Genomic DNA, 24,515 nt, shown 5'->3' with positions numbered 1-24,515 from the left:
ACTCTGATTTTCATTATGTCACAGAAACCATTATTTACATTAAAACTAATGATTCCTTATTGTTTTTCACTTAGTTGTGTGTTGTTGTGGTCCAGCCAAACGCTCTGTTTGGTGGTAGCTACGCGTTTCAAGTCAAGCTGAGTTGCAGCGTCTGACTTTGCGTTAAAGAAAATACAGTAATTTGACTTGACATCGTTTAGTTTCAACATGAGAATCCTGTTTGAAAGACCGACACAACGGCTCACAGTTACACAAGCCAACGCTAACTGTTGGCATTGATTTAAAAGGGAAGTTTGAACCCAAATCAAGAAATCTTTTCACAATAGAGGAACCTAAAAAGTTAAAAACTCTTCACTCAATTCACTTTACAGTACTCTAGGAGCTACCATTGGTAAAATACAGAACTATGAAGGTTTATTCTTTTAGTAATTTTTTTTTTTTTTTACTTTAAAAGTATGATTTATTAGTAGATGGGAAAGAGGAATGTAATAGAGCTGCACACTTGAAAATTAATTATTACAGTAACATCAGTGTATTTAATTTCCCCAAGGACATTTTTGAATGTACCTGCTTTGACCTTTATATTCCTCGTTTCTTTAATTTGCACATTTGATGCGTATATTCATTCTGTTGAATGGAGACTCAGAGCAGTAGATGCTAAAGGTCAAAGAGAGAGCTGGAAACATCACAAAGACAGGAGAGAATGAGAAATTGAGACTTGTTGGAGGTAAATATGGGTTTTATTGACACATTTGTCACACAGTTAAGCCAAATAGGTTGCATGCTAGAGCCAAAAAAACCCAGGCAGGTAGATAAAGATAAATTAAGATTAAGTATTTGTTGCTACGGTTTTAAAGGTGTTCTTTTTAGTTCATGTGCAGTTAGGTCAGCTTTTAACAACCTTTAGAAGTCTTGAATTTAAAGAGGACCTATTAAGCAAAATTCATATTTTACATGTTTTTGTTTTTTCATTTGCTTCTTAAAATTGTCAGAACGCTTTAAAAAATCCACCAAGTCATTTTTTTGGCAATAAGTTGACATTTTTTATTTCATAAACCTACAGATTGTTCAGTCACAATCAATGGGCTCTACACCGTTACTTAGCAACCCCAGAAAAGCGCAGCCCATCACCTAGCAACCCCCAATAGAACTCCAGCATATACAATGGCTACTGGAAAAGAAAAGTGTTTTGTTGTGAATTAACCCCCCAGAACCACTTACTGCATTCTTGTTTGTTGTGTAGGAGGTTCAAATTCTGCTTTTCAAAGATATATGATTGCATAATTGGCAGCCATTTTCACATGGAGTGTAAACGTTGAGTTGCGGGGGCATGGCCAGCTACAGCTTATTGAGCTTTAAAGTGACAGCTCATTCTGAAAATAGGTAGAACTGACCAGACTGAAATATTATAATCTAGGAATGATTTTTGCAAAGAAAATATAAAAAAGATATTTTTAATAACCTATAGACCTATCCTTACCTGTTCAAGGAAGCGCAATAGGTCAACTTTAGCCTTTGGAGCATAAAGAAGTCATGTCTTTCTGCTTTACAAGTATAACCTCTAATGGCCAATGTGTGTCTCTCAGGGTTCAGTGTGGACTGGTGGGCGCTGGGTGTGCTGATGTTTGAGATGATGGCGGGCCGGTCGCCCTTCGACATCGTCGGCAGCAATGAAAACCCAGACCAAAACACAGAAGACTACCTCTTTCAAGGTATAACTCACAGAGAAACACATTGCTAAGATTTATAGTTGGACAAGGGGGAAAAAAAAAAGAAAACCTACTGTGATGAAACATCCAACACCTTTTTATCGACACCTTTATAACGGCTTCTGTCGGTGCCAGGCACATGCCATCTGTTGCTGGGAAATGTGTGAAAGTATGTGTTTTCCCTTTATTTCATTATTAAATATGCTCCCAGAATGTGTTTGTGTTCTTAGTATAGCCAGTGAGATGTTGGATCTGCAGACCGATGCATAATTCAACACACGTTATCACAACATGGATCACAGAGCCGCAGTATGTTCAGCGCAGGGGGTCCGAGCTGCAGCAGTGTCAATAACCTGTCGGCTTGAGGAGAGTGTGTCAGTCTCAATACCTTTTTTTTTTCTTTTTTTTTTTGCAGTTATATTGGAAAAACAGATCCGAATCCCGCGGTCATTGTCAGTGAAAGCTGCCAGTGTTCTCAAAGGTTTTCTCAACAAGGTATGAAGGAGTTAAACGGGCTGAGATCCGTCTCTGCTGGGAATTACATTATCATATCCATGTTAGTCTGATTCCACCTCCTTCTTTATTGGGTTTTCTTTTTCTCTGTCTAACCTGCCCACACACACACACTTCACTTTGATTTCCATGTTTCCATACATTTTTAATGTGCGTATCGAAGGATGACATTTGAACAATGTAAACACATTTCTGTAGTTGAGCAGAAAGGTTAAAAATATTCTAGAAGTTTTCAGGAACGTACTTATGTAGAGAGATTGTCTGTCCACGAAGAGTTCTAAAAGTCAATAAAATCATCTTAAATTGCGCTCTTTAAATAAACCAGAAGTTGCATTCTAATAACTAATTGCATCAGTCACTTAAAAAATACTTGGGATTTTCTCATAAGCTTGGCAACTGCATTTTAGGCAACTTGTAGCTGTTCTAGTGAGGCATTTGCGTAATCTGGTCGGGATGAAAAAGAAGCACAAACGATTATTTGCATTTCAGAACAAGAGACGGTAGCTGCATTTCCATTATAAATATGTCTTAAACCTTTTGGAGATGCTATTAATGTCAAAACAACACAATTTCACAATTGCAGTGTTTTCATTAAAGGAGAAACTCTATTAAAATCACCTGTGAACAAGCTTGTTTATGTGATAATTCATTAAACATCATGGCAGTAACGGATGTAAACACTTAAATGAGATTAGAGCTGGATGATGTGGCTTGAAAATAATTTTTTGTAATCCAAAAATTGTATTTAATTGTCTTTTAAATTTGCTTTTTTCCTTAAAAAAATAATCTAAATGGCAGAAAATATCTTTTAAAAAACATGCTTTTATGTCAATCATTTCTTCTGGTAGTTAATCTGAATTCAAAAGTTGATATGAATAGAATTGTGTGGAAAAAAATGCAGATTTAGCTTAGTTTTGGGGCAAGACTTTGTTCTAATGTTTTTGTTTTGCTGTTGTCAGCGTTGGTGATACCTGTCATGAATAGTGCTACTAATATTTTCCATAAAGTGCCGAAATGACAGACATGACAATGGAGCACGTACTGTGTGGGAGAGATGTTGGCTCATCCTGAGAGGTCACATAGAAAGTTGTTCCTCAATTTGTTCGTTGATTTAAAACTTCTATTAATCATCACTAGATGTGCTCAGCTCAAACTAAATTAGCTGTACCGTCATCTAAATGACCGTAATATCACTAAAAAAAGATCAAAAACCACCTTACTGGAAATTTGTCTTGAGGAATACGTGATATGAACCAGTTAATAGACTCATGCAATGTGTATTATGAGACATTTTAAAGGGAATGTATTGTTTAAAATGAACATTTTGCACGTTTTTGTATTTTATACTTCTTCTAAAAAAAGCCCCAAAGCTTTAAAAAAAACAACACCTAGCCATTTTTTTGCAATAAGTTAATGTTTTTTGTAGGAATGCTCCAATCAAGTTTTTTGCTGCCGATTCCGATACTGATTGAGGCCGATACGATACGAGGCCGATCTTTGCTGATTCCTGGAATGGCTGTTGATTTTTCGGTTTAGGTATAAATGGTACTAATTGGCAAAATGTAAAAAATTGTCTGGCAATAAATTCACCTAATCTAGACATATTTTAATACATATCTAAAATCTTTTTTTTTTTTAAGTTACATGCTGCAGCTTTAAGCAGACGTTCTGTGCCTTTACCTAGCAACCAAAGTGGAGTTCCAGCCCGTCACTTAGATACCCAAGCTGAGCTCCATCATGTTTGGTCAGCTGGTTTTACCAGCAGCCATTGTATAGCAGCCAGTTTATGTCCTGTACAATGGCTGCTGGGAAAAAAAAAGTGTTTTGTTGTCGACTTACCATCCAGAAACCACTTGCTTAAAACTTGCTGATTGTGCAGGAGGTTCCACTTCTGATTTTCAAAGATGTACAGATGTTTGTATAATTGTGCATCTGTTTTTCACGTGCCAGTGTAGACATTAAGACGTTAAGCAGCAGCTTATTTAGATTTAAATTGACATGACACCCTAAAACATCTCTTTCTGAAAGCTCATAATAATAGCCAGAACTGATCAGAATAAAAATCATGATTGAAGAGTGATTTTGTGCAAAATAATATAATAAATGTTTTGTATAATCCATATACCCATCCTAACCTGTTCAAGGAAGCATCATATGTCACCTTTTGAAGGTGGATTCAAATGAATTAAAAAGCTTAATTTTTTTTGGCCTTGGTTTATTCGTCTGTCCTCAATTTCTCTTCCTTGTCACTCGCTCCTCATCCTGGCTGGACATGTTGTCTCACTCCTCCTGCTGTCATCTCCCACCGCCTCTCACCCTCCTCTCACCTTCACTCCCACAGGATCCCAAGGAGCGTCTGGGCTGCCACCCTCAGACAGGCTTCGCAGACATCAACGGCCATCCATTCTTCCGAAACGTCGACTGGGAACTTGTGAGTGATTTTCTTTCTTTCTTTCTTTTGGAAGAGTGCTTTTCCTGTTTCATTCTCAGTCAGTCATGATCATTATTGAAATAATCGTCAACTAATTTATTAATAGATTAATTGCTAACTGGAGCATACAAATTCAAAAAAGCCCATGTTTTGAAATGGCAGCAGCCACATAGCAGTTAACTAAACCAAAACTTTACAAAAATATGCAAATTTTGCATTTAAAATGGAGGATCTGTAATTATGTTCTACCCAGAACTCAGGTTTTTAGCTTCATGTGGTTCAAATTCTGTAGATAAATAAAATAAAATAAAAGCTCCTAGAAGGCATCTTATTGGGCCAAGCAGAAAAGACTGAGCTTTCATGTTGATGTTAAAAGTATTTTTTAGCTGCAGATGCTTCCTACTACTACTACTAATGGAATGCTGTTAATGCATTTTAGGCAATAAAATGCTTGTTTTCTTATTTGAAAAAGAAGTTGAAATATTTGCAACTTTTAATGGATTTCTAATATTGTGTAAAAGGGCTTTAAAAATCTGCAGAATTTGATAACTCTTATCTACGGTTAATCATCAGAATAAAGGATAGATTAATCGCTAACTAAGACGTTTGCTGATTTAGCCCTAAAATAAGCATGAAAAAAACTGTGGTAATGTTAAATTTTTTTCCTTCCACTCACCACTCGTCTAAAATCACATTTGAAGTCATATCCATTATTGTGAAGACTGTAAGTGTTTCCTTCCATTCAACTTTCCATTAATGCAGGGAATTCCAAACGTTTTTGCTGTGGGCCAAAAAAAAACAACAACAAAGCACCTAAAATCAAGCAAATAAAGTAGCTGGATATATATTGTAGATTTTTAAAAAAAATCATCTATCTAAAATGATTTTTCTATCATTTTAGATAGAAAAAAGGACAAAATTTCTGACAAAAACTCAGAAGTTTTGTGACTATTATTATTTTCTAGAAACATTTTTGACATTTGAAATTCTGAAATTGTCAAGCTTTTTATAGAAAATTTCTGATATTAACCTAAAAATTAGTTTTCTCTAGAAAATTTCTTTGATTAATCTTAAAAAGTTTTGGCAGAAATTTACTACTTACAGTAATTTTGCATGTATTAAAAGAAAGACATCTATTTTTCAGTTTCTTTAGAATTCTATTGAATAAATTTACTTTCAGTAATAAGAACAAGATTTGGGTCACTTTGTTTCAAAATGTTTACTATATTTAACCACATTTAAGATCGAATAATATCTCATTTTGGTGCAACAAAGTTGGCTTTTCAGTAATAGTCTCTGGATAAATTTACCTTTTGTTTAAAAATTGATGATAAAAAAGACAAATACTTTGTGTTGTACTTTAATTTGTAATTATGTGGGTAACAATTTTTATGTGTCCATCTGCATCAGTGGGCCAATTCAGTATAATTTTCGAATTGCAGTTGGTCAGTCCAAGGGCCACAAATGGCCCCCGGGCCGCACTTTGGACACCCCTGCATTAATGTGTTGGATTCTTCAGCACAATGTGAACAGCCTGCTGCAAACTTTGTGTTTTCCTCCTGATTTCAGATGCGTGCTTGTTAGAAAGTAGGACAAAGGCAGACAGCTGAGGGTCAAGCCTAAGTGCTTTAGGGGTCATGCTTCCTGTCTTCCTGTCATGCTCTGCAGGTTTGGCTGCAGTGTAAAAGCCAAAGGTTACCAGCTGTGGTCTGAGACGTGTGTCCTTGTTTAGAACGGCCAGACAGAAACAAACATGTCAGCGAGAGACTGACGACAGCTGATGGGGTGACTCACATGGGCTCAGATAGGCTCAAGCCAAAGATGGAGAAGATATTAGAGGAGACGAACCATATAGAGCCAAAATGTGGAGCTCTGGTTTTTTTGGATCATCGGTGAATCATGTGTTGCTTCAGAGTGAAACTGAACTGTCTGCTAAGGTTCCAGTTCTCGGATACTGCTCTTAATTCCACGGAAGTAATCTCGGCCTCGGCTTCATTGATTATTTTCACAAAGTTTCCAAACACTGGAGCTTTTCTCTGTTTTGATTTCTCCTTTTACAACCATTCAAGTTTAATTCTGAATTTGGGAATGAAGCGGCAGGAGTCAATAACTCACTTGTTAGGAGGTTCAGAATCACTGTAAGAATACAAGTGAAATCGAATCTACAACCAGAAATACGTGCAGATATTTTTAAAGCTTCCTGTTCTCAGTTTCAACGATGAATGAGATGTCGTCTAATAGTGAGATTTCCGTTTTGTGACACCATCCGCTGTAAAATGAGACCCAGTCCCAGCAGAGTTGAAGCTCAGTTGTTGACAGAAATCATTTCAAATAATCATGTAAAAATCCAAAGATTTTTACATGATTATTGCTGTTTTAGCAGCAAAAGTGTAATAAATAATCATTATCATCAGCAAATTAGAGTTGATGGTTGTATTTGAATTAAGAAAAGATTATTTGGTAAGAGTCCGCACTTAATAATAACCAGGACTGAAACGATTAATTCCATTAATCGTGACTAATCATGACTAATTTAGTAATCAATTAATCGTTATTTGGAGAATAGACTCAAAAAAGGCAAATTGCTTAAAGAGCAACATACTCAGAGCAGTAATTAAGCCAAAACTGTAGAAAAAATATATACATTTTGCATTTAAGATTAAAAGAAAAACTTTGTAAACATTTTCTACCCAGAACTCATTATATGGCATAATTTTAGCTTCACTTGGTTCAAATCCTGAAAAACAAATTTAATAAAAATCTCCTATTAAACACCTTTTACTATCCAATTAAGTGGTTAATTGAAAAAATATTGGTAAGTCAACCAGAAAGGACTTTTTATATCTTTGTAGTATTTTTTTAACCTGCTGATGCTATACTAGAGAAATGCAATGTTGCATTTTAGAAAATAAAATGTTACTTTTCTTATTTAAAGAAAAGAAATTTTATAAAAACGGCTTAAGTGGTTAAATGAAATATCTGCAGATTGTGTCTGTTGTTTTATCCGATTAATCGTCAAAATAAAGAATTATTCTAATTGGTTATTAAAATAATCGTTAGCTGCAGCCCTAATAACAACACTAACCTTTGTATGTTTCCATTAATATATGCTGAATCATTCAAAGTTTTTGTTTGTACTCCTAAACCTGTCCCCGTTTGAAGGATCAGGCACATTTTGTGTCTGAAGCAGACCCACGTGTGACGGACAGACCGCGTAGCTCAGCAGGGATCAACATGACCTCCTTTTTTTTCCCTGTTTGGTCTGGAGCGGAGAACCAGCAGTTGGTCACAGCGTCTGGGCAGATCAGCTTGCACTCCCTCCTCCCTCCCAACTTTGACCGTCCCGACACAAACCCAAATTTCTGTCCTACAAGTTCACCTGTAGGCCTGCAGGGGGAGCGCTTATGGGCTTCCAGTCAGTCGCTGATGCAAGTGGGAGGCAGATGAAAGCTTATTGAGTTACTGGTAGTCAGTGTAGTGGAAAACAACTGACTCATGCAGGTTTTACTCACTGTTGAAACTGTATGCGGTGCCTCAGAGGTTTGTTAGAGAACAAACAGCATCATGAAGATCAAGGAACACGGCAGAAAGGTCAGGGGAGTTGTGGAGAACTTTAGATACTGGGTAGGCTTTGAAGAAGACCTGGTAAACATACAGCAAGAGCTACGAAGCATTTTCATCTGGCAGACGGTCTAGTCAAAGTTCAACTCCCATAGGTTCAACTAAGGATCTGGAAAAACTTAAAAATAATGTATATAAACCTGACAACAAATTTTAATGGATGATAAATTGGAATATAAATTATTGCGCCAAACAAAAATTATGTTGAGACCTTTTCCAACTTATAATATTGATTTTAAAAAATTGTAAAAAGTTATTTTTATAACTTAGCGACAGAGATTTTTTTATTGTAACTTTCTTTTCATATTGTGTTTAAGCATTTAATTTGAACATAAAGGTCATTTATGATTTGTTTTTTATTGTTTCAATATAATGAATATTTATTATTCTTAATATCTCAATGATTTATTTATCTGTGTAATTGATATAAAGGTTGTCTTATATTTTATGCATTAAACGTTATAAAAATTAGGGAATTTAATAACATTTTTATTTTTTGTTAATTTAGTGTTTTGTTCTCGGGTGTGTGTAAGAGAGACATTTCAAAACATACAATTTTTAAATGAAAAGAGCGCAGAATACTATAGAAAGACATTGTTAATGATGGAAATAAATGATATTGTGACCTTCCTAGAATAATGGCCTAAGATATTTATTTTGCCAAAAGTGAGGTCCATCCCCCCCCCAAAAAACCCCACTTTTCAAAAAAATTACATAGAAGTTTTTTTTTTTTTGTTACTTTGTGTTGTTTTTATCCACATTTAATTGAGGCCTGGTACTGTGATTTATTTATTATTTTTTACTTTTTCTTTTCATCACTTTATTCTGTTATGTTATTGTTTTTGTATAGCACTTTGGGGCAGTTTTAGCCTGTTTTTAGAAGTGCTATCCATAAATTTGACATTGACTTCCATTCAGTGTGGTGCTGAAAAAGCTTGAAAACTTACTTTGAAAATTCTTGAAAAGTTCTTGAAGTCTACTGTGGGAAAAGTTGAACAAGTTTGCTAATAATTAAGTGATTAAATTGTAATTTTTGTTTTTGTTTTCCTGTCGTTTCAGCTGGAGCAGAAGCAGGTGGTCCCGCCGTTCAAACCCAACATCTCAGGGGAATTCGGACTGGACAACTTCGACGCCCAGTTCACCAACGAGCCCATCCAGCTCACGCCTGACGACGAGTAACTATCCGCTTCCTCCCTTCGCCTCAGCTCACACGTCCGATCGTTCGAACATGTCCGTCTCACGCCTCTTGTCTCGTTTTCAGGGATATCGTCAGGAAGATCGACCAGTCCGAATTCGAGGGCTTTGAGTACATCAACCCTCTGCTGATGTCCGCGGAGGAGTGCGTGTGAGAGACTCGACATCTGTCCCCATGAACGCCACCCACTTGCAAACACACACACACACACACACCGACCACGCGTGTTTACGTGGCATCTCCTTGCTGCATGAGAGACGACCCAGCAACATCAACGTTTTTTCCTGAGGGCCTCACATGCACAAGTAGAGCGCTTTGTTTTTGCCAAAACCAGTCTCTCACTCTGCCATTTATAACCACTTGTCCTTAAGCCTACCTTATTTCGTAGATATTTTTTTATATCATATAAATCTGCTCTGATCGGTTCCTTCATCTGGGCCTCTTTATTGCGGCCGCAAAGTTCTTCCACGGCTGCTGACAGACTGAGCATCCACTCCTTTCAGCCGACGGGGCGCTTTTATTCGAGTGTATATAATAAACTACTATTGAGGATGAACATTAGACGGGGCCTTTTTAGCTTCACTCCACACTCACAGTAATTAGTTCTGTCTACAACAGTAATCATAACACTATATAAATCTATATATTTTCTCATATTTTATTTTAGATTATGTCAGTCGTAACAGCCTGTGTACAAGAACCAGACGAGTTCTGAGCTTCAGGTCCCTTCTGTCTGAATGAAGGAAATGAAACACTAATAGTGAGTTAATGCTGTGAATGAAGTCGCTGTGGGAGATGGATGAATAGCACAAAGTACCTGGATGCCGTAGCACAGGTTTTATTTAGTGTTGCCGGGCAGATTTTTCCTTTAAGAACACGCTCATACAGGACCAAAAACATTTTTCTGGTACTTGTTAGATGGTACAGTATGCATAAGGAAGATGTGCTGTCCTAGGTCATAGAATTTATATATTCAGATTTTTCTTTTTTCTATTTTTGTTTAATATGATGCCTTTCTGAAACTTGCGCTCTTTGTGTTTTTTTTTGTTTTTTTTGTTAGGTTTTTTTTGTTCCATGTTCGTCTTTTTTCTTGTAAAACCAAACTCGAGCAGTTTTGACCCTCAAATGTGGCTTTAACACTGTTAACGGAGCCCGCGATCTAATTTTGGAATAAGATGTTTTAAAGCAAAGAAGTGAATGTAATGACATAGGCGACGGCGCACGTTTGTCCGGCAATGCATTCATCTGTTACAATTTAGCTTTATTGTTACTTTTTCTGTTGAATCAGATTTAATTTTGATTTGTTTTTTATCACTTCATTGATTCCAAATTATTAATGGGGGGGAGGGACACAGTGTAAACACTATTGTTTGTATTTGTTGTATTTTGCAGATGTTTTACCATCCGCTGGACTTTATTATTAGTGATCAAAGAAGAAAAATGCAGATGGTAAAATAAACATTTTATTTCTCTCCTTGTGGTAATACTTGTTTGTGTTGGTGAGTGTCATTGGATATTAATCAGAAATGCCTTAAAGAACATAATCCTACACATTTTCACACTTTTGTCATTATTCAACAATACAATTTGATGTATTTTAGGTTCACAAGCACAAATGCTGCTCTTGAAAAACACACCAGTCACATAACACTAGCTGTTTTTAATCACATTTTCAAATTTATTTATTGATACACCTTTATTGAACAAACAGTGGAGGACAATTCTGACCACACATTTTTAAAGGTTCTTTAAACATTAATTTGAATATATTGTGACAATAATAAATCAAATCGTTATACGAAATTAATCATGTTAAGAGGAGACAGACCATGGTCAGTCAGAGGCTTAAGATTCGCTGTAATACAGACTGCTACTAGAGATTTTTCCTGCCTACAGTCATCTCCATCTTCAAACTCTTTAAAGAATTTAAATTAATGAATTTAATTTCCCCTTGGGACTTATAAAGTATTTTTGAATTTGAATAAATAATAACCAATGAGATAAACGCTCTCTCCTGTCACACACACTTTGATTTTTGTCTCATTTGACCAGAGCTGCTCCATGTTTTTTATCTTTTCTACTAGGGTTATAGCAAACTTTAAGCAGGATTTACAACTTTCTATGATTATTCGCTTTTCTACAAAAGGCCAAAAAGAAAAAAACTTATATTTTTTGGATTTTTAAGAAAGGATATGAGCTTCAGAATGCTCTGTTATATTGCTGGTAGTTTAACTGCACCTTTTTCTTTTTTCTTTTTTAAACCGGTTGATGCTTTGCCTCTTTTATTGCCCTCTGTGGATAAATAGTTTTCTGAATCTGACAATGGTGGAGGCCACAAATAATTTATCCTGAGCTTTGGGTCTCTGCAGCTCCTCCATAGTTACCCTGGTAGTTTTAGTTTCTTCTGATTCATCCTCTCCTGGCCGGTCCAGTTTCGGAGGACGGACGTGTCTCGTCGGGTTTGCTGCAGTGCCAGACTCCTCGCTCTTTCAGGTGCCGAACTAAACGATGCTCTGAGAGATATTTAACCATCCCAGCGGCGATCCAGCCAAATTTGCATTACCGTATTTCCGCCACACTTTGCGCTATCTGAAAAATTCAGACGATTTCTAAAAGGGGAGACGTTGCGCTTTCCAGCCAGGATCAGATTATTATGGTAATTTCATTCACGCCGTAGCAGGGAGTGAAATTAATCTGAGGGGCGCTCTTTTATACAAGTTCAGTCCATTTATTTGCCATTTTAATAGATGGTAAATTGCAAAAATAACTTGCTAGATATTGAAAGTTCCAATCGTCATGGATAAATGGGCAAATATATTTAGTCACAGGACATTTAAAGAACTGCGTACAGTTAAAATGAGGAGAAATATCCAGTTGGAGTTTTTAAACTTAGTTCTTAAAGGGTTAAAGCACTAAGCCTTTTGTGGTATTTGAGCTTTAGGTGGTTGTACTTTTCAGATTTCTTTATGTAGTAATAAAGAAATTAAACCATTTATCCCTTTTCATCTACTTCTCAGTTCTGCTCTTTGTTTTTGCTCATTTATTGTGCAATAAAATGAAATGCATTGAAGCTATTCAAGCAGTATGAATGCGCTTGCTAACAGCTGCCGTTGTGAATCACTCGATCTCTTGCGGGTCGTGTAGCAGCAGGGGAATGTATTATTAAAACAGTCAAGTTTTCATTTGCTGATGTAATGAAAGATAATGGAAATTGGTTTAGACTTAATCTGAATGTAGAGAACGCGCAGGATTCATTCCTAAAACAATGTCATTCTGAATAGATATTCTAAGTGTATGAAACCTGATTTCATTAAATAACCAGATTTCTTTTTACATGTCAGATTCTGTTTGCACCGTTTAGAAAAATATTTCACCATAACCAACGTTTCAAGAGGATATCGTAACAAACCTGCTCTGCTTGTTAAAAACCAGGAGATACAAACCGGTTTTATTCACCAGCTCTAGAATTTGGCTCTTAAAATAAAATCTCTCACAATTTCCCAATAATTAGTTCTCTGTTCAGATGAGAACATTTAAAAAATCAAAGGTTGTTTTTGATTTCTACAGATGTCTCACCAAATTGAAACCACAAACTTCAATGATTTTGTTTGAATTTTATGTGACAAAAAACAAAAGGTTGTAAATATTTAAGTAAAACGGGATGCAGATTTTTACTTTAAAAAAAAGTAAAAATCTGATTTGTGTGGCAGATTGATCATAAAAATGATCGATTAATAGTCACAATAATCAAATAATTCTCATCTCTCTGTGCTCTGCAGCTCCTGTGAGGAAATTTGTCATGAGGAAAACTTAGTTTGCACTCGACGCATCTTTTACACAAAAGAATGAGCAAACGGTTCAGTCTGCAGACATGCAAATCTGTTGAAAAATGCCAAAACCTTGCAGCTGAAATTTCAGTAAATTGTTTTCCACTACATATTGACTAAATAAAAACACTTCAGATTCTTATTCAGGGAAAAAGAAGCAATAAAAGCCATGGATCCTATTTTATTTAAACTTTACTGTCAATGTATCATTTGGGGATTTTATGTGATTGATCATCTCAAAGCTGTGCTTGAAAAGAAGTTCACTGAAGAAGAAAAGAAATATTTGTAATGACAGTTCATTAAATATTTGTAGGAACATTTCATTTAGTTAAAAAAAAGGGTCACTAAAGGTTTGACCTTACTCTACATTGGCAGAAATGTAGTTTTAACTGTAAAGATTTTTCACTTAAATTATCTAATAAAACTCAGGTTTCATCAGTGATTTATAGCATACACGACCAACTTCACAGTCTTAAAAGGAGACGTCAGCCTTCTGCAGAGACTAAGCTCTCTCCCCTGCATGGGCGTCCTGGAGTGACAGGAATTAGACTGGATGTGTTAAGCCGGAGCTGTTCCTCTGGGGCTCCCTGAATCTCCTCTGCTCCCATGACTTCTGCCAGGTTTTTTTTTCCCTTCCAGAGGCCTTGTCGTCTTCCTGGGGTGAAAAGGTCAGTGATGCCGAGCGGCATTACTCTGCCCTGACTCCATGCTGAGTGTTAAAAGGTGAAAAAGGGGCCATGACAATGATAACACCTGTCAGAAGTAATAAACCAAACTGATTTGTGAGATGCAGTCAGGAGTGCAGCTAAGTACTTTCTGAGGCGTATGCAGCCACTTTATGGGTCACAACAGCTGTTACAGCTGCAGCATGTACCTTTTATTTAAAAATTATATTTTTTTTGTTTAAACTGTCACCATGTCGTGACAGTATGAGATGGACAATCTGGAAAAAAAAAAAATCAAGCTCCTCTGCCACCTTCTTGCGCCTAACTTGAAGCAGCCAATCAGAGCCCGGAGGTGGGTCTTAGTGCTGTCAATCATTCCCAAGTGCGGATGCTCACCCCTTTTTCTTGCTTTCTGCTACACTACATCTTGCCCCCATCAGCAGAGCCTGTCCTGAATGCTAAGGCAAATTAGCAAGGTCACTGATGACATTGGTTAAAAGGTTTTATTTGACTAAAATAATATAAATACATTGAATTACTTACATCACTAATACGTATTTATATATTTTATAATATTCACCTCTTATGATTATATTTGTATTATTAATATACAGCACCTTAGATGGAGTAGCTTGTCAACAAATAAGCAATTTCCCCGTGGGGATCAATAAAGTATATTCTATTCTATTCTTTTTTCAACAGCACATTCACAAGGTTTATGGACAGCGTTAAGATGCTCCCCCTGGCTCTGATGTTTGTTTTTTTCTTCAAATGGCAACAGTAGCACAGGGGGAGGTGGAGGAGCTTAATCTTTTCACATATTATCTGTCTGATTTTATACTGTCACAACATGGTGATAGTTTTAACAAATATGTAGAAAGCTTATAATTATTTTTAATAAAAGTTACAAGCTGCAGCTTTAAATACAGAAAATACCGACAGCAAATAATTGTTTTGGCGCCCCCTCTATTGCGGCGCCCACTGTTTTGCGTCAACTCGATTTGAAAGGCTTGTTTCACATCCCACTTCCGGTAACCTCCTGTTCGCCGTCTGGACTGAACCAGATACCAGAGAAAATGACCCCTCTATGTAGCCACTAAATGAGACCAAGTATTGCCGCATGCAGGGACGAGGATAAATGCCTCGGCATAATTCTGTATTCCCTCGACGCCGCGTTTGACTTTGCTGCTGTGCCCTCTCTGGTTGAGAACAGGGGTACGCCTCCCCCCCAGGCACGGGGGGCTCCACATCACCCAGGAAATACTAACCTTGTTTAATTAATGGTTTAAAACGGAGGAGGGACAAAAGAGGGGAAAACATCCTCTTCTAATTGTGCGTGTCTTGTTGGGTGTTTTAGTCCGTCCCAGAAGGGATTAATTAACCGGTATAAGACACAAACTCTGAGCTAAATGCAGTCCCTTAGTAAAACACACACACGCTGCAGCAGTGTCACATGGTGCTACTTGGCACAGTCGAGGCTCTGCGTTTAGTTCTTGGCTGTAGAGTTACTGAGGGATCTCAAACATCTGCGCTCCAGCGTTTTCTGGAGTATCTGTGATTTTAATGATACAGAGGAGTCGCCTTATCTAGCTGAGGAGAAACCGGGAGCAACACTGCAGCATGTCGGAATGACAAGAACAGGGACCAATGGAGGCTTAGCCGACAGAAACAAACAGCTCTGGAAGCAGCTAAATTACTTTTTATAGGTTTATCGTTGAGTAAAATGAACGTTGTTCTTTTATTCTATGAACTACTGACAACATGTCTCTGAAATTCCAAGCAAAAATTTGTTATCAGAAAATGAGAAATGGTCAAAATAAGAAAAAAGATGCAGTGCTTTCAGACTTCAAATAATGCAAAGAAAACAAGTACATATTCATTTAGAAACAACAATACTAATGTTTTAACTCAGAAATCACCCTTTGGTGGAATAACCATGAGGTTTTCAATGGGGTTCAGTGCCGTTGGCTCTTCACTTCCACTCTTTTGCATCCATATTTGCATCCATTTAGAGAATTTTTGCCCCACTATTCTTTACCAAATTGTTCTAATTTAGCCACATTGGAAAGTTTTTAAACATTAAGAGTCTGTTTAATGCAGCATCTATACTTAATTTATGTCCAGTCTTTAAATAACCTACTCCAGGCTATTCGTTTTAGCTTTTTATGTATCTTTGTTTTTTTGAGTCATGGAAGCCATTTTCCCCCAGTCTCTTTCTCATCGACTTAACTGGGTCATGATGTGTTTCTTTTTTAGATATTTTGGCCTACTTCATGCTGTCAGACAGGTTCTAATGACTCTAAAAGTCCAGAAGTAGTCAGGCCTTTGTGTGTTTTTAATTGACTCTTTAAATTAGTAACCTACTTGTTAAGGTAAAGCGTGCCTTATTGTTCCACAGAGGAAATTTGTGCATCATGTGCATCGCATAAATTACAATGTAAATCACTTGAACATTAAATATTAACCACATTGCATATGATGCGTCACACAACCCACCATATTACACACATTCTTAAGCAGCAGCAGATCTCTGCATGACATTATGTGCAGCTTGGATGGAAAAAAGCTAAAACATATAAAAATGTTATTGGAGTGTAAAGACATAAATTCAAAATAAACAAACAAAAAACATAGAAAATAGATAACAGTAGCACATCTGAATATAAAAAGTGCCAAAACTGGATTTGATCTTTACTGAATTTTAAAACCACATCATAGTTTCATGTTATTTAACTTTTTGATGGTAGATTTGATTAAATCAATTCTTGTTTACATCTTGAACCGCCTGCACACACTTGTCATTCCGAGACTGTGGGTTAAACGCTGGCAGAGAACTCAGATTTATCTTTCCACCACGCAAAGTGATCAGGATGGTAGGTTTGGTAAAAAAATATATAGATATACTTCCAAAGCTTATTGCTAGACAATTGCAGCTAAGAGTGTCATCTTGGGCTCACCAAGTCTGTACAACAATCATTAGATGTTATCTTTATGTCAAGATGTTTCTGTGTCATGTTTCTGTCCTACCATCACAAATGTAAATGTGTTTTAATCATAGTAAAAATAACTAAGATTATGTTTTGTTGGGGGTAAAAAAAACAACCTCTATCAGTCAATTAGACATAAAAAGAAGTGTTGAGATTTTCTTCAGAAATTAAACTTAAAAGGTGAAAGTAAAAGTATAGTTATGGTTAAGGCAGAAATTATTTAAAAACGGTGTTATTTTGAAGCTAAAATGTTTGTTTCTAGTCGTGTATATTTGTAACGCATATTTCAGCAACAAGGCATTTCAAATTGCTTTTCACAATACAAACATAATACAGGAACCAATTATTAAACCTACAATGATTTTGTCTAATGCCATCATTAAGCAAATGTGTTGCTACTAATCAAAAGCAACTCTAAATAAGAGAGTTTTAAGCCTAGATTTAAAGAAAATGTTTTTTCCAGCATCTTTGCAGTTTTCTGGAAGTTTGTTCCAGATTTGTGGTGAATCGCTGATCCTTATACATTTATAAAGAATTGATCAGATTCAACCTTGAGCAGGTTCTACATGCATTAACAGCAGGAGAGTCGGTAAGTGTGACACTTCCTAATATGGGATTATCTTTTCCCCTGAACAAAAACAAATTAAAAGTTAGATTTTTGGAAATTGTTCAGTGCGAGAAAATTCTACTGTAGTAAAAGATTTTTGCACACCTTTTCCAGTGGCGCAAACAACAAGGGGGGCAAAGTAGTACCTAAAAATGTTTAAATTAAGCATATTTCTAACTGAAAAAGACAGATCCTCGAAGATATTTTTAAATCATCTGAAAATTTAGGTCAGACTGTATGTTGCAGCATGTTGGAAACCCCGTCTGTCTCATTTCTATCCACTCTCAGCAACACTCATCTTACCCAGCTCGGTTTGTCATTTCTGATATAACGCTGTACTGTAAGAGGTGTCAGTAACCATAAATGACTTTAGCAGTCTAATGCTGCCTGATTCTGTCTGGTTTGTTTTCTGACAGTCTGTGTAGCTTCAAACAGACAATTTATAGGACAATATGTTGTTTCAGGGCCACGTACAGTAGCAACGCTGACGTTTCAGATAATGAATCTGAATGTAATGTAGGTCAGTCCAGTCAGACGGTGCCACAGGGTTTCAATAAGCTCTTCTATATCAAGCAGATACCAGAAAAACAGGACAAAATGACAGGAGAAGCAAAATGTGATGTATTTAGATGAAGCAACTTCCTTTGTGAGTTTTATTACAGCTCAGCACAGAAAGCACTCATGGAAAGTTCAGGTATTCATGTTTTTTTCTCAAAGCTGTAGATAAAGCAAAGAAGAGCTAATTACACTTTAAAAGGCTGACACAAACAAACTGTTGCTTATGATGACACTAGATGTTTTTTTTTTAATTTTGTTTTCAAGTCTGATGTACGACTCACTTTTTGTATAAAAATAATAAAAGAAAAATATTGGTAAATAATTGTAATTCAAAATATTGATTTAAAAAACATTTATTTTGATGTTTCAGTCTAAAAAACTAATGAATATTATGCATTTCATGTAAAAAACAACAACAACAAAAACACAGTAAGCAACATTTCCGACAATTTCCGACATTACATTTCTAGTTTGTTTTTATTGTTTTAATTAGTCAATAATTGCATAAAAATAAGAGTACTTCTGTTTTCATCTAATAAGAATGAACCTTGCCTTTGATATCTTTTTTCTGCAGCCATATCACAACACTGTGCTTCTATTTTATTGTATTATCTTTTGATTTTATGTGTTTTATGTCTTTTCTTACTCTTTTTGTACTGGAATAATTTGGGTTGCATGTATATTTATTTGGTTGCAGTTTGCTAGTTGTGCCACTAGATGGCACTATAATTACCAAACAGAAGCAGCAGCTGGTTTGGTATCAGTTGAACAGTTAAGAAATGTGTTATTTTCACCTTTTTTGTTAACTATTATTAAATATTTTTGTTTTCATACTCACAGAGCAGACTTCCACAGTTGCTTTTCAACAAACCAGTTGTTCTGGTAGATGCCGGGCAGAAAACACTCAATGTCTGGAGTTGTTAAACCACTGCTAGTCTAAAATGTGTGTGTGTGGAGGTGTGTGTTCCTCCACACTCCTTCGTGTGTGGAGGAAAACCAAATGTACACGTCAACCTGAACACACCGAGGAAGGAAACCTTTTCAGCAGGAAGAGGCAATCTGTTGGATACACCGAAAGGCATTGACCTTCCACTAGGAATGACCCTAAATGCTCATGTGCTCGAATCCAACTGAGTACTTGTGCTAAGAACCAGAGATTGAAGAATCATGTTGACCGACCCAAACCGACCGACGGCTCCGGCTCTGCGGTGAAGGTGTGTGACCTCAGACTGCCGCTTCGGCAAGCATCATTACCTCCAAATCACACATAGATCCACTGAATGACCCAAGACACATTTCAATATCTCCCATTGATCTTAGACAAGATGTATGAAGACGACCAGCAAGGTGTCTGCCTCCTGGGTCCACTTAGTACTAAGTCCAATAACAGTTAGGACGACTCTCGGCTAATGGAGAGGCTTATGAATGCACCCGTCTGCCACACTTTGTCTACCAGTCCCAGCTCCCCCCACCCTCTTCCTCCTCGTCCTCCTCATCCTTCAGCGTTTTTTTACTTTAAACCCTCGATGAACATTCAGCACAGGTCACATTATTGCACATATGAGATTAATTTACTCCCTGCAGAACATAGAGTGATGTTATTACAGGAAAATCAATGTCCCTCTTGTTGTTCTCTGGGGCAGCGGGGGGTGTATGCACATCTGCTCTCATAATACAACTGCTGACCTTGCTGTCAGAGAGCGAGGCATAGAGAGGTTGCAGCGAAAAGGTTGCGGCCGGCCGCTTTGTTTATCGAAGCTTTATCAAGCCGCTCGGACCTCTCGCAGACGTGTGACATCAGACTGCGGGTCAGCTGGCCGGCCTCAGCTGAGAAAACGCCGGAAAATGTCGACGGAGGATGATAACCTTCTGAGTTTACAGCGTTCATTCAGTCTCAAGAGTATAATGTTGTACTTAGCCACTCTTCTAAGAAAATTTCTGATATAATCACTAAAAAGGATTTCTGTCCTCTTTGAACACTAATTTTTATTAATTCCTTTCTTCTTTGAAATTTCAATATACCTCCTAGGTGACCTTTTGACCTCTTGTGGAGGACATGTCCATACGACGAGCGGGGGAGGGGGAGCTCTGGGACAGAAAGACTCCCTTTAACCTAGTGAGCGTGTCCTCTTTTGTCCTCTCGTTTTTCTGTGAACTCGATGGGAAGTCAACAAAACAGAGAGCAAATGCTAACCAAGGACATGCAGAGGGAGGAAAAGGTTTAACATCCTGTCAAAAAAATCATTTCTAATCTGTAAGATTTGTAGATTTTAGAACAAATAACATTTCATTTTGGCTTAATGTAAAACGATATCTGAAGTATATATAGTAGAAAAGCATGTTTTTGACACAGTTTATATTTTTGTATGATTGATACTCGTGTTTGATTTGTTTTATTTTCTTTTTCAGGGGACAATGCAAATTAATAAACATGAATAAGTCATGTAAATACGCCAGATTTATCCAAAGAGAAGCTTGTTCAAGCTTGAAGTCGGAAAATCAGTTGGATTATCAGCAATATAATTGAGTAATTAGAATAATAATTGTTATTATTAGCTGCAACACCAATATTACTACTACTATTAATAATAATAATCATTAGTGAGTAATCACAAGCAATACAACTATCTGACATTTAAACTACACATTTATGCTTAATGTGGTCATGTAATGCAAACCTTGAATCTATTATAATATATATAGAAAGAGAGGGGAATAGAATAGAATAGAAACAGCATTTATTCTATGAAATTCTAGTGTAACAGCAGTATCATGTATAAAGGTTCACATAAAAAAGTTCTTAAAGTGTTAAAAACAAGATGTAAAAATCAAGATTAACAGTGAGAAGAATAATAGTAATAATAAAAATATTCGGTACAAGGCTAAAAATACTGTGCGGTTATTACAAATAAAAATGAAAATTATATATATACATATATATATATAAACAAATGTTTGACAAATAAATAACACAACATAGTATTTAGGTTTTGAGTTGCTTTAAAAAATTTGAATTCCTATCTTTTAACCTAAATAGCTCAATGAAACTCTTTAGTTTCTGTTTTAAATGTTTTTGTTTGTGTGCCCTCGCCCCCTTTACAAAAGTTTCTGGAAGCGCCCCTGGTGCCTCTCCGCTCTGCTGGAGGGGGAAAACTCCAGCGTCTCAGACCGTGCTAGACAGACAGACAGACAGACAGACAGGAGGACAGACAGACGAGAGACACCCCCGCATAGTTTCCGTCAGCCGGGTGACGTCTCCGCCTCTCAGCCCGTGTGCAGTGTGACGTTACGGGGCTGTAGTGGAGCCTCTATCTGCATCTTGTTGACGGTCCGCCAGGCTTTTCCAGTACTGAGAAGACCCCGGAGTGGAGAGGACGACGCGGACGTCGTTCAGGCAAGTGATCGCTACTACGAATAATAGTAATAATAGTAATAATAATAATAATGATAATAGAAGAACATTGCGTTATTAAAACGGGTCGGTTAAAGCGGGGGTTGTTGAAGCGGAATACGGTTTGTGATTAACGGTTGGTTTTGGAGGGTGAAGCTAATCTCCTTTAGCCTCCCGTATCGCTCCCTATCAGGGAGGAGGTGAACATTACCGCTGGGTTATCCTGCTTATCGGTCACTATGCCGGGGTAGCTCGTCCTAGTAAGCGCCCCGGTGTGAGTCGGTCGAAGCGGACACCGTGGTGTGTGTCAGTCAGCCGGTGTGTGGACGGAGCCCGGTGGGTCAGTTTAATTTAGCCTGTCCGAGCTCCATGTAACTGAGAATAACCTGGACATTTACTCCTTCCCAATCAGTTTTCATTTCTGCTTATTTCTCTTTAAATAAGCCAACAGGCAATTTATTCGAGGATCTTCTTCTTCTTTTTAAATCTTTTGTGAGAACCTTTGGACATTTGTAGTTCACAGGTCCAAATGTGGAATATTCTTAGTCTTATTTCCGACCGCAGCGCCCGTCCGATAAACGCCGCGGTCGGAAACCCAACCGTGCCCTCAGCAGATCGGCGTGCGCCAGACCAGACTGTAGCGTAGACAGTGAATGTCATTATCAGCACTGTCTGCATACCAGAGCCGAGCCAGAGGAGAGCAGCTACAGACTGAGGAGGAGGGGGGAGAGCAGGGGCATTACGCGGTGTCCTTGCAGCAAAAATGATACTAGAAGTGGAGGGAGTGATATTAAGGAGATCAAGTTTACGGATTTTTGCGAGGCTTCTCAGACGGATGCACATGCTGTTGGAGTGAAGCTCTGCGGGCGATGCGCTTTCTGTAGTAAATTAATGGATCATAATGAACCAAGGCTGAAGTTAGTATCCGATTCGCAGCTTGAATAAAGGACTATTTCGCCGCATTAAACGAATCTGGTCAAGCTTGAACTTGAAAGGGGCGATTTTGAAAGGCGTCATGTTTAAAATATTATCCCTGATAAATGATTATGAAAATGCAGGCAGTCCTCAAAGGCCAATGTCCTGGATGGTTTAGATGTCACTTTGGTTCAAATTAAAGGTTCATAACCAGAGGACACCTTCCCCTAAGGACCGGAGCTGCGCACCCTTACTTTTATTCAACTAACAAAAAACAACCCAGAATTAGCTTCTATCACACTTTTTTTTTTTTTTTTAGTTTCAGTCAACACCTTAGGTGATGCCCGTCTTGAAAACAATAACACCCAGACAGCTCAAACCTGGATAGAATAAGCTAATGAGTTATTCTATAAAATACAGTTTGTGATTTCCAAAACTTCTATTTTGTTTGTTAAAGTGAAAATATCTGCAATTTGAAGTCATTTTTTGCTTCTTCAATGTTCATGATGGGGATAAACTTGAAAATAGTACCTAGATAGGTCAAATAGACAGAGATAATAGCCAAAGATAGGACAAAATTATGCTGCCTAATAACTAATAAAATACAGTTTTTGGTTTGCAAAACCTTTATTTTGTTTGGGAAAATATTTATACTTTTTACTTCTTCATTGCCTGGACAAAGCTGACCACATTGAAAAGCTAGGCAACAAAGAAGAAAACAAGCTTTAAAATGGTGCTTTTCCAATTTGGGTTTCATCAGGTTAATTTTACGCATTGTAATCGTCCTTCAGTCAAGTACCTACTTGAAAACTTTAGATCGGGCTCCAACTTCAGCGTCATCAAAGGAGTCCTGAGAAGGTGGCTCCTTGTAGCCCACAAATATTTCAGATTAAACCGCCCACACTCATCAACATGCATAGACTTGGAGAGGAAAAAAAAAAAAAAAGAAGAGGTATTTCCGTTTTCCAGAACGAATCAAACTCATAACCCGTGGGAAAATAATTAGTTGATCATTAAGTCATAGTGCCTTGTTTTCCGCTCTGTTGCTGCATTTTCTATCATTTCTGCATTTCAAATTGTGAACACCAGATTGTAATTATTTATCTTGATATAGCGGGACTTTTGACTCTTAAGAAAACTGCCAGCCTTGGTTAGTTGTACCACTTTTATCAGTTGTTTTTCACTGGTTTGGAAAGGACACTTTTCATTTGCAAAGTTATTTTTCACAAAAAAAAAGACAAGGTTGTAGAGGATTTCGCACTGTCGAGTCTTGGTAAACTAGTTTGTTAAAATTCTCACTTTGCGCTTGAGAATTTGGTTTGAAACCCTTTGGTTTGACTGATGTAAATTTTCTCCTGTGTTTGTGTGAAGTGGGTTAATGGCCATTTGGTTCAGTGGACCATGCTGGAAGCCTCTGACCTCTGCCGTCCAAAGCAGAGGCAGCATAAAACATTACACTCTTTGTGAACCTTTACTGCTCTGAAATAATTTTCAATTATCTTTTATGTCAGGAACAGGATAGTACCTTTGCATGAGTAAAAACTTCCTAAAATGTATATATATTGGCACCTACAAACTTAAAACTTTTATGTTAGAAAACAAAGTAGTGCCACCATGAGGTGAATATGTGGTTTTCAAATCCTTTTACAAATTAAAGTTTGAAGAGTGCAACTTCAGACTGAGGTAGAAGTTCATGTCTCTAAATATGCAGCCAGAGCTACAATGAAGTGGATTAGATCAAGTGTCGTAAAATGGTCCAGTCAAAGATTTGCAAAGTAATGACTGAGAGGGATTCAGTGTAAATACCTACAACCCTTTTAACATAATTTTTTACATCTCTTTACTTTGTTAGTGTATCACATTAAGTCCCTAATAAACTCCAGTGAAGTTTGTGTAAAGGATGTAAAGACGCTGCAATGTGTAGAGTCGTCTTTTCTAAACTACCTTCTTTGTTTTATTGTGTTTAGACAGCGGATCAGAACCTAGAGACCTTCCGGAACCATCATGCATGTGTGCAGCTACCAGAAGACTTTCTTTTAGTAAAGACTTGAGGGGGTAAAACGTACACCAGGAAAACAAGGAACAGACGACAGAAG

General features: G+C 37.2%; 1 protein-coding gene across 1 annotated transcript in view; it reads left to right on the top strand.

Annotated features, from left to right (window-relative positions):
• prkci (protein kinase C, iota) overlaps positions 1-10,949 on the top strand; it is a 35,819-nt gene extending 24,870 nt beyond the window's left edge. The window contains exons 14-18 of the mRNA XM_028021401.1: positions 1,587-1,712; positions 2,125-2,204; positions 4,564-4,653; positions 9,334-9,449; positions 9,536-10,949. Coding sequence (XP_027877202.1) covers positions 1,587-1,712; positions 2,125-2,204; positions 4,564-4,653; positions 9,334-9,449; positions 9,536-9,623 — 500 coding nt within the window. The 3' untranslated portion in view covers positions 9,624-10,949. The remainder of the gene's footprint in view (positions 1-1,586; positions 1,713-2,124; positions 2,205-4,563; positions 4,654-9,333; positions 9,450-9,535) is intronic.
• The last annotated feature ends 13,566 nt before the right edge of the window (positions 10,950-24,515 follow it).

The sequence above is a fragment of the Xiphophorus couchianus genome, chromosome 6, assembly GCF_001444195.1.
Source record: "Xiphophorus couchianus chromosome 6, X_couchianus-1.0, whole genome shotgun sequence".
Classification (NCBI taxonomy): domain Eukaryota; kingdom Metazoa; phylum Chordata; class Actinopteri; order Cyprinodontiformes; family Poeciliidae; genus Xiphophorus; species Xiphophorus couchianus.
This window is presented reverse-complemented; position numbering and strand designations above follow the sequence as displayed.